Source organism: Diabrotica virgifera, chromosome 8 (assembly GCF_917563875.1).
Source record: "Diabrotica virgifera virgifera chromosome 8, PGI_DIABVI_V3a".
NCBI classification, from domain to species: domain Eukaryota; kingdom Metazoa; phylum Arthropoda; class Insecta; order Coleoptera; family Chrysomelidae; genus Diabrotica; species Diabrotica virgifera.
Window position 1 is genome coordinate 175,722,907 of NC_065450.1, and position 12,021 is coordinate 175,734,927.

The 12,021-nt window shown below is 34.9% G+C and overlaps 1 protein-coding gene across 1 annotated transcript in view; it reads left to right on the forward strand.

Annotated features, from left to right (window-relative positions):
- Positions 1 to 12,021, forward strand: part of LOC126890510 (dolichol kinase) — a 73,797-nt gene that overhangs the window by 14,410 nt on the left and 47,366 nt on the right. The window contains exon 3 of the mRNA XM_050659508.1: positions 7,151 to 7,377. Coding sequence (XP_050515465.1) covers positions 7,151 to 7,377 — 227 coding nt within the window. The remainder of the gene's footprint in view (positions 1 to 7,150; positions 7,378 to 12,021) is intronic.

Sequence of the window (12,021 nt, forward strand, 5' to 3'; positions counted from 1 at the left end):
TATTTTTGGTCCCAGAATATGTGACTAAATTTATGACCTGTATTTTTGTTACACCCTGTATAACTAGTGAATTTTCTATAATGTGAGGGCTGGTACAATCATGCAGAATCAATGTTGCTTCTAGCGCACAAGCGATCTTAAACAAGTGGTAGTACATCTTCGACACATGGGAAGTAGGCCTATAGGTTTCATATTTTACCTATTTTTTATACTATTTGTGATGAGACAAAATCGATGAGACAAATACACGTGATTTTCAACGTCAGTACTACGTCATAGAAACACGTCAATTGGTCATTTTTATGACGTGTTATCTACGTTATAAAAACTTCGTTTGGTTGCTTGGGATGTCTTTGATACATTATTTACTAAGAATTTTGACAATTATCATTTTCGGTGACATTGGGGCATTTGCTGTGTTCAAAAATGGTTTTTCATATTATTTAAACTTTTAGTCTTTATTTGTACATTTCATTGTAATTTTTATTTTCAAACATAATTGTTAGAACAACTAACTGTTGCTCCCCTATTTGATTACTGCTGGTAATTATTTATTTTTAAGTTAATGAGACAAGTAATATTTTTTAACTTACAAATTATCAGTAGTAATTGCAGGCGAGCTCTAAAATTATCGATTTGTTTCCCGGGTGACACTGACAGTTTTAATTTCACAACCCGAAGGGGAGTGAAATTATATCAAAGTGGCACGAGGGCAAAAAGTCGATAATAATTTTAGAGATCCGAATTTTAGAGTCAAACCGTTTTTTAAATCATTTTAACTAATATTTTATTGATATCTACACTTGAATATTTGCTAAACCTGTTTCTTGGTGTTCTCTATGGCAAGTTGTAAAACATTAATTGTTATTAATGTCACTGAATGTTCATTTTTGCGTAGTAACTAAGGGCATCTGACGTAATGCTTGATGACGGGATATTATCAAAAATATCGGGTATAATATCACAAGAGAGTGAGAATAAATTGAAAATATTGCAACAGTTTTTCGAAAATTTGTTGTCTGGCAATAGACACGAGAGCCCGCAATGCTCGAGTGGCTATTGCCCAATGACAACAAATTTGAGTAAAAATGAAGCATTATTTTCTTATTTATTCTTACTGTCGTGTGATATTCGTAAGATTATTTTTTAATACGTATATTATGGATATTTTCTTAAATGTGACAGTTGTCAAAACTAGGAAACTGGTTGCCATTAAACAGAAACAATCTACTTAAAAAAATTATGTCGGTAATTTTCTACAGTAGATAATTCTCAGTATAATTTTAATCTGATTGGACAGAATTAAACACGTGATCAAATATGTTACTATACGATTGAAAGTTAAAATCATCAAAAAATAATCGGGTATAATATCACAAGAGAGTGAGAATAAATTGAAAATAATGCGACAGTTTTTCGAAAATTTGTTGTCTGGCAATAGACACGAGAGCCCGCAGGGCTCAAGTGGCTATTGCCCAATGACAACAAATTTGAGTAAAAATGAAGCATTATTTTCTTATTTCAGGGATTTCAGGGATCAGCATTTTATTAAATCAGGGCGGATTCAGAACCGGTGTAGTTTGTGACTTTTGACCACCCATAAGCCAGCTATAGGGCTTGGTAGATACAAAATTGCATATTTTTTGGGAGTATATATCTTCGGTTCAAGGAAAGACAGGAAAACCGCAAATAAACCAAATCAATAGTGTTGAGTTAAGCTTTCAAACGGTGCCTAAGCAGTTAGGATCAGACATACACACGGGTCAGTATAGCCGAAAAACTGAAAAACTAAACTTTGAAAATTGTGGTTTTTTGACAATTACTCAAAATTTCAACCTACGAATTACGTCAATAACTGAGCGTTTGTAGGAGGACTCTAGACCCGTCTAACGGTGTAGACCGTATATCTGGGAAAATTCGAATTTTTAAGTTATAGGCTTCATAAGTATGATCAAATATATTTCTTATGGAGAAAACGGTTTTTCAAGTTCAATAATTCATGTAATACCTTCAGCTATCATACTTGACCTTGGATGCATCAAATACTACTTGTAAATACGTTTCAAACTCATCTTTAATGATCAAAATCGGTTAAGTCGTTCAGAAGTAATCGAGCTCCAAAAGTATAATCCATTTAACCATTATCACTGAAATGGTTTATGTAGTTGTAGTGGTTACCACGCTAAGATTGAACGTGCAATCCGAGTTCATTTAACTGCCATAATTATTAGGATGGCTGGGATATGAACTCGGATTGCCTTATCACAAGTTTGGTGTCGCAACTACTAGATCATTTGGGAGAGAATGCGATAAAGGCGACCATTTATAACGCTTAACGTGTAATCGAAAAACATTATATTCAACTTCATACATTTAATTTATAAAAAAACTTTGAAAAACTCCTGATACAAGAATAAAAAACCGCTAAAAGCTGTAAAAACGAATGGCACATACAATATTCCAGCTACAAAAGAGCTGATATGATTATTACGTGGCCAGAAAATGTATTTTCATTTTGATGGAAAATAAAATTCTAGTTTTATTTTGAAAGATTTTTCCATAATATTTGCTAAATTTGAAGTAAAACGCGCCACAAAAGAGCGTCAAAATGCAAACTGTATCAAAGTTACTCTTTTGTGGCGCGTTTTACTTCAAATTGAGCAAATATTATGGAAAAAATCTTTCAAAATAAAACTAGAATTTTATTTTCCATCAAGATGAAAATACATTTTCGCGCCACGTAATACTCATATCAGCTCTTTTGTAGCTGGAATATTGTATGCGCCACTCATTTTTACGGCGTTTAGCGGTTTTTTATTCTTGTTAATATTATACACAGATTATACAACATATGACAGAAGCTCGAAACAAATGACAATCGATGAAAAGCCCTATGTCAATCTCCTCAATAATAAAAAAAATCATACACTTCAATAAAATATCTTTATAAAATACATCCACCGGGATAATAGCCATTTCTTTAATGAATAACATTGACAGTACATGCTGATGTATGTTTCACTTAAGGGGAACGGAGCAAAATGCAAAATTTTCATTGTGTTTTAAATGTGTTCATTTTTTTCCAATCCTGAGAAAACTAATAAATATTTTTGAAAAATTTAAACTTTTTCATGAAAGATTACCTTATTACCGAGGACCGAAAGTGACTGAAAAATTCTATAATGTTTATTTTAATAAGTTACAGGGGTGAAAATGAAAGACAAAATTTAGTGTGATTTTTAATTGCAAATATTTCATTCAAAAGAAACTTTTTATTTATTTTAAGGGACTTTCGGCTCTCGGTAATAAAGTAGTCTTTCATTCTGTGTTTAAATTTTTCAAAAATACTTATTAGTGTTCTCAGGATTCGAAAAAAATGAATACATTTAAAACACATTGAAAATTTTGACATTTTTTGACATGCGTCAAAATTTTGCATTTTGCTCCGTTCCCCTTAATGTTTTGATTTAACTTGTTTGCAAATAAATCATTACGTGTGTGCAAAGATCCGTTGGAACAACTGTAAGTAGCTATTTTCTTAAAGTAATAATTGCCTTCCTGTTTACTTTCTCTTAGGCATTCGTTCTTACTATTACTATTCTATTTTTGAAGTAAATAACTCTCATTATTTTATTACATAAAATTGTTTTCAAGGCATACAATCTTTAACCCAGTAATTTTTCATATAATGTTCATTCAAGAGTGAAATTACAATTAAACATGTTAGTTTGAATAACATTGTATTTTACTTTCTTCAGTAGCTATCTATTCATCAAAATTTTGATACAATTTATAAATGAGGGTGATAAAGCCAAAGTGGTGTAAGTCATATTTTTGAAATGATCTAAGTCTTGCTTTATAATCGTGATATATAGATCTCTTAAGAGTATACAGTAGCGCGTCATCAATATCACTTCGGGAGATATGTATTTCAATATTGTGAAAGGACTAAGCATTGTACTTAGATGAAAACATGTTTTTTATAACTAAAATTGGTTTGTAACGGCGACAGTTCATAACGGGACAATTCGTAACGTCAAAATATAATTATTTTGTTTATTTTTGTTAATGTGGGAATAGTTATTTTCCTAACTAGTTCGGAAAGTGATACTTTCACGCACTACACTGCCGCTGACCCGAACGACGCGATAGCGGAGCTCGGGCAAGCAGTCGATTGCGGGGAAGACACTTTCTGCATGAGTTAGGAACAATATTTTTTTCTAGGGCCGTACGTTTGGAAAAAAGCCACAAAAAATAGAGTTATATCAATTTTTATTTAGAAGTGAAAATACACAAATTAATTCTTTGACGAGGTTGTCAAAACCAAACTTTCAATGTAATGGGTTACCACGACGCCAATATTGGTTTCCATGACGACGATTCAAAACCATTGTAATTGTCTACTGATCTGACTTTTAAATATTATCTCAAAATAATTTTATTTCATCGAATTATCAGTAGTAATTGCACAAGAGCTCTAAAATTCTATATTAATTTTAGAGATCGAGTGCAATTTGTTGCGATTATTTCATGAATAAAACTGTTCAAAACCAAAATGTTATTGTAATTTATTTATGTAAGTACAAATTATTACAATTAAACACACAGTTGTTATAAATATTTGACGGTTGAAAGTCATCACTTTTATAATTTTTAAAACATTAATTGTCATTAATGTCACTGAATATATTTTTTCATAGCAACGAAGGGCATCTGACGTAATATACTTGACGACGGGAAATTATCAAAAATTTTCGGGTATAATATCACAAGAGAGTGAGAATAAATTGAAAATAATGCGACAGTTTTTCGAAAATTTGTTGTCTGGCAATAGATACGAGAGCCCGCAGGGCTCGAGTGGCTATTGCCCAATGACAACAAATTTTAGTAAAAATGAAGCATTATTTTCTTATTTATTCTTACTGTCGTGTGATATTCGTAAGATTATTTTTTAATACGTATATTATGGATATTTTCTTAAATGTGACAGTTGTCAAAACTAGGAAACTGGTTGCCATTAAACAGAAACAATCTACTTAAAAAATTCTATCGGTAATTTTCTACAGTAGATAATTCTCAGTATAATTTTAATCTGATTGGACAGGCAGCCTTACACCTAAAGGTAGAAAGGCTTAGGACTAAGTAAGTAAGTGATTGGACAGAATTAAACACGTGATCAAATATATTACTATACGATTGGAAGTTAAAATCATCAAAAAATAATCAGTTTAATTTTTATTTCTGTAGCTTTCTATTGGTCAGAATCTTCTATGAATGAAATAATCGCACTAATTTCGTTAAAACATGAACACAATAAGATAAATTTGAAATAAATTAGTAAATAATACCTAAATATTAGTTTATTGCATGTATTATAATACATATATTATAATCCCATATTACAAGGTATTTTACTTTCCCGCACGCCGTGCGGGAAATCTTTCGGAAACGAAATGCGTTCGTGAAAGTGGCTCTTTTAGCACGGCCGTAGAAAAATAAATTTTATTGCCGTTACAATTGAAATTACGTTTATCAATTTAACGAACCAGCATCAGGTTAACATTTTTGACACATTTCATATTTTGTGGAGAAATAAATTTTAAAATTACGTCTTAGAATTAAAAAATTCTTTAATTATATTAAGCAGAATATATTCAAAAATATGTGTGAAATATTAAAAAGAAGTGCTCAAAAAAGTACCCTTACTTTTAGCATAGGTGTATGCAATAGTATATTGTGCAACAAGTGCAGAAAGATACTAATTTCTCACGAGTTTGAAAAGTTGCGGTACGAGCGCAAGCGAGTGCCGCAATTCAAACGAGTGAGAAATTATCTTTCTGCACGTGTTTCACACTATACTTTTTCTACAAGCACAGTTTTTCCTAAAAATAAAAATCACAATTTCCAAACGACGATTAATTATAATAGGTACCTATGTGACAAATTTTAAACTGTATTAAATTAATACCTACTAATTACTTATTTATACCTAAATAAATTACACAGAAATCAGTTAAAAAATTAATGCACTGCTTTAATTTGTTTAAATTTAAACAATTATTACACATTATTGACATGATATTTATGCAGTCACGGATTTACACAAAACCTACTTCATTCGACGTATCGACGTCTCTTGCACAGGTTGCTAAATCCTTATTGGTTATTTGATAATTATAACATGTTTAATTAGAATAGAATTGTAAAATAAAACAGTTGTAACATCCATAATTTAGTTTCTATGCTATAGTTAAATATAATAATTGTCTTATAGGTTATATATTTGTCTAAAGTTTAACCACGGATGTAAACAGAATATAACGTTACTCAGAATGCGGTAGTCCACGGATGTAAACAGAATATAACGTTACTCAGAATGAGGTAGTCAACTGTGCAGAAAAGAACTTTGCGGCACAGAAACGTCACTTTGCGGCACAGAAACGTCACTTTTCTGCACACTAATGTCAAATATCTTATACTGTGAGAAAATATCAAGTTTGCTAACATAAAACCGTGCAGAAAAGTGCACTTTGAATAGTGGTTGTAGAAAAAATACATTTTTGTATAAATTTAGTAATAGGTACTAAATTTGCTAAAAAATTTAAGGCATTCGGGGGAGTGCCGACAGAAGTAAAAACTTCTGGCAAACCAAGCGCCTTCGGATACATACTCTATCCCTCGTCCAACCTTTATAACTTCGGCCGAACTTATAGTACGCAATTCAACTTATAGTATATAAATTACTAATATCTCGCCGTAGCGATGACTGTCGCGAGTTCAATAGGTTTTCCCCATCCAAAAAGTGCATAACGTCTCTAAACAAGTTTTCACTTCAAAAATTTATTTCGCCGAAGCGATGACGGTCGCGAATTCAACATTTTTCTCCATCCAAAAAGTGCACAACGTTCCTAAAGAAGTTTTCACTTCAAAAAAATTAAATATTGGAGTTACGAATTGTACCGTTACGAACTGTCGCCGTTACGAATTGTCCGTTACCATTTGTCGGGTTACGAACTGCCGCGTTACGAGATGTCATGGAACCATTTCCTTATATTTAAAGTATAGGCACACACACCTAATATAGTAATTTATTTGTATTCCATATGTGTACACGTTGGGAACTATAATTTAAAAGAGCCAACTTTTGCAGATGTGCCATTTTCAGTATTTGGAGGATTTTTCTCAACAGTGGTATATTTCCAAATATACAAATTTGTCTTGAAACATTTTAAAGAAAGCTTTACGCTTGGGGAAGCTGGAATTATCTGCCAAGGCCTTACTTTAATGTTATATTTTACAATACTAAATGTTGTCAATCATACCACAAGACCTCTTCCATTTAAAAGTAATATTCAAGTAGCAACATTAATAATTCAGGTGAGTAGTTAACAAATACACTCAGCGGCACAATTAACTGCCCACCTTGTATGTTTTTCAATTTGCAGAAATTGTCAATCTTGGAACCACCTTTTATGAAAGATACGGTTAAACCACCTTTAAAAGAAAACAATAAAATTGTTGAAAAAAAAGTCGTTCAAGGGATGCTTAGTAAAAATCCAATGTTTAAAAATCTTCGAAGAAAATTCAAACAAACGTAGTTTTGAAAATCATCTCTCTCTTTAATCCTGACCCCCCGGAGGGGTGTAGTGGTCGACATGATGTCGTGTATTGTCCGTCTCCAAAGATCTCTGTCTCTGACCATTTCTCTTAACTCATGCATAGGTCTTTTGCATATTCCTGTAATTTGATCGATCCTTCTTGTTGGGGATCTTCCTCGTGATCTCTGGCCTTCCACCTTTCCTTGTATAATGAGTCTTTCCATGTTTTCTGTGTTTGCTCTCATAACATGTCCAAAGTATTTTAATTGTTGGATATGGACTTTACTGGAGAGTCGTTGGCTAACTTTTAGCTCTCTTAAAATTGAATCATTTGTCTTATGGTCGGTCCAAGGAATTCGTAGCATTTGTCTCCAACATAACACATTTCAGTGACGTCTATCTTTCTTCTTTCCGATTTTTTCAGAGTCCAAGATTCACATCCGTAAGTCAGTATTGGAACTCCGCCTGTGGTGACAAATGGGTGAATCGAGTAGCTCAGGAGTCACCACTGCCGGTCCTAAGCCCGGATAAAGGAGGAAGGCTGGGCAGTGGGCTGACAACCCACTCCCGGAAAAAACACACTGTTACGAAACCTGAACATTTGCCTCGGAATACAGGACGGAACTTTCGGAAACGACTCAAGCTACGAAACATGGACTATGCATTTGGAAACTGGAATGTGAGGACGCTAAATAGACCAGGAGCTCAAACCGCACTTCTGCAAGAACTAAAAAGATATAAGATCATGATTACTGCTCTTCAAGAGACGAGATGGCTGGGGAAAGGTGTCAGGGACACTAAAACGCACACAATTCTATATAGTGGGAAGGAACAAGGAAGCAAAGAATGTGGAGTCGCATTTGTGGTGGATAATGATTTTAAGTCAAAAATCATCGACTTCCAGGCAGTCAGTGAAAGGATATGTAAGTTGAGAATTCGCACCCACTTCTTCAACCTAACAATGATAAACATTCACTGTCCAACAGAAGATCAAGAGCAACATACAAAGGAAAGCTTTTACCAACAGCTGGAGATAGTATATGATAATGCGCCAAAAAATGACATCAAGATTATAATGGGTGATATGAATGCTAAAATAGGCAAGGAACCGCAGTTCTATGGCACAATAGGAAAACACTCTCTGCACAATGAAACAAGCGAGAATGGGGAGTTTTGATAAATTTTGCCACCAGTAAAAACATGGTTATAAGTTCCACATGCTTCCCACATAAAGGCATACACAAAATGACATGGATTTCACCAGATGGAACCACAACCAATCAAATTGACCATGTGCTGATAGACAAAAGGGCAGCCAGTAGTATCTCCGATGTGAGAACACGACGAGGAGCATGCTGTGGATCAGACCATCTTTTAGTACAAACCAAATTTAGATGCAGAGTTAACAGCAAAAGAAACGAAAGACAACAAAGAACAAACAAACTGGACCTGGAAAAACTGAAGATTCAGGAATGTAAAGAGAAGTTCGAACAAGAAGTCGCAAATGAGTTAAGGACGCTAGAACTGCACTCCATAGAGGGCAAATGGACTAATATCAAAACAGCAGTACTGACAGCAGCAGCGTCCACCCTGGGAAACAAGAAAAAGGAGAGAAGAGCAGCATGGTTTGATGACGAGTGCAGACAAGCAATCGAGGAAAGAAATGAAGCACACAAAATGTACATAACAAGAAGAACACGGGAAAGACGAACATTATTTGAAGTCGCAAGACGGAAAGCAGACAAGACATGTAGAAATAAAAAGAGAGCCTATGAAAATGGACAAATAGAAAAAATGGAAGAACATTTCAAAAATAACGAAATTAGAGGGGCTTACGAATACCTAAAAAAGATAAAAAGTGGGTATAAACCTCAAACAAGTCTATGTAAAGATGAAAGTGGGCAAATAATCAGTGACCAACAGAAAGTCACAGAAACCTGGAAGCATTATTTTCAGACACTACTTGGAACTCAAGTAGACATGGAAGATGAAATGGGTATGATCTACGTAGAAGAGAATGGAGTAGAAGCTCCAACCATAGAGGAAATTTTCGAAGCCATTAAGGCCCAGAAAAACAATAAAGCTCCGGGAGTTGATGAAATACCAGCAGAACTATATAAGGTAGGTGGCGACCACCTAGCAAGTCACATCCACGCGCTCATCAGAGACGTATGGCAAGAAGAGAAAATACCCGACGACTGGAAGAAAAGTATAGTATGCCCGATCTATAAAAAAGGAGACAAACTCCAGTGCAAAAACTACCGTGGAATCTCTCTACTATGTACAGCATATAAAGTCCTCACGTATATTATAAACCAGCGGCTCCAACCACTAGCAGAAAATATTATTGGAGAGTATCAGACGGGCTTCCGACGGGGAAGATCGACACTGGATCAAATATTCACAGTAAAACAGATCTTGAGAAAAGCATGGGAACACGATATTGATGTTCACAACGTGTTTGTAGACTTCAAACAGGCATACGACTCAGTCAAAAGGAACAAACTATACTATATATTGGCTGAATTGGCAATACCACACAAGTTAATAAGACTCATTAAAGCCACAATGGATGAAACTCAGGCATGTGTACGAATACAAAACCACCGGACAGACTTTTTTAACATTTCGCAGGGACTAAAACAGGGAGATGGGCTGGCCCCAACATTGTTTAACCTGGCACTGGAGTATGCGGTTAGGCAAATGCAAACTGGACGAGGAAATCTACTGACCAACCGAACGGTTCAACTGGCCGCTTATGCTGATGATATTAATATTATGAGTAGAACATCAACAGGAGCACAGGAAACATATGCAGAGTTAAAAACACAAACAAAAATGCTAGGTCTGGAAATTAACACAGAAAAAACAAAAATAATGACTCAGACGAGAAGAAATATAGTCCCAGAAAACATTATACATGAAGATGACATTGAAACGGTTGAAAAGTTTACATACCTGGGAGTAGAAATATATGCCGACGGATCAGAAGATGGAGAAATAAGGAAGAGAATAACGCAGGCAAACAGAGCTTATTTTGCCCTCTCCCATATATTTCGGTCAAAAAGTGTCCACCGAAATACAAAGATGAGAATCTATAAAACCTTAATTCGACCAATAACATGCTATGGCAGTGAAGTCTGGGTGCTGAAAGAAACATCCAAAAACAAACTCGACACATTCGAAAGGAAAGTACTTAGGAGAATACTAGGACCTGTGAGGGAAAACGGAATCTTCAGAAGTCGATACAACAACGAGCTTTATCAACTTTATAAGGAAACGCCCCTGTCAGACTTCATTAGATTACAAAGATTGCAATGGGCCGGACATGTGATAAGAATGGGAGAGGATAGGCTACCAAAACGAGCACTGAATGCTAGAATGCAAGGAAAGAGACCGGTTGGGAAGCCACGAAAGCGCTGGGAAGACACAGTAAACAGCGACGCACAAGCCCTTTTAGGAGTCCGTGTATGGAGAAGAGCAGCCACAGACAGGCAAGGGTGGAGGCAAAAAATAAAGGAGGCCAAGGCTCAATTTGGGCTGTAGTGCCGTAGAAGAAGAAGAAGAAGAAGTCAGTATTGGGAATATTAAGCAGTTGAGTAACCTCATCTTAAACGCTCTTGAAATTTGACAGCCCTTCCATATTGTGGTCATTTTTACTGTGGCAACTTTTGCTAGACCACATCTACAGTTGAGTCCCTGAATCTTTACCCGTGCGTCGTCACTTAAAGCATACGAAGTAAGTCGATGATAAGTCGGAAATTGAAATTTACTAACCGCAACAGCAAGTGACATAAGTGACTTGTTGTGTTTAGTAAATTTCAATTTCCGACTTATTTCGTATACTTTAAATGATGACGGACGGAAAGATTCAGGGACTCAACTGTACGTTTTATTTCTTCCTGTAGTGACCCTGTGTTTGTGATTAATGATCCCGATATAAATATGAGCTCACAACGTCAAACTGGTCAATTGTGGTTATGTGTGGATGATTGTTATGTAGTCTATCCACTATCATGATCTTTGTCTTTGATATATTTAATTGCAGAAGAAATATTTGACTTTCGTTTTCAACCACTCGTATAAGATCAATCATGTGTCATCTGCGAAACGTAGGTTGTTTATTTTATGACCATTTATTGAGATGCCTTTTTCCCATCCTTCAAATGCTCTTCTCATAATATGCTCCCCATATATATTGAATAATTATGGAGATAGTATACATCCCTGTCTGACACCCCGTTCTGGATAAAATTTTGAAAATCATAGTCTAATTAAAAAAAATTATGAGTATTTATAATGGGTGTTGCCACCTCTGGCCTGTAGGACTTCTTGGAGCCGGTTCGGCAATCCATTCATGATATTGTAACAAAATAATTATTGACCTACCCTCGTATACCAGCTCCCGTCTCCGCACAGACAG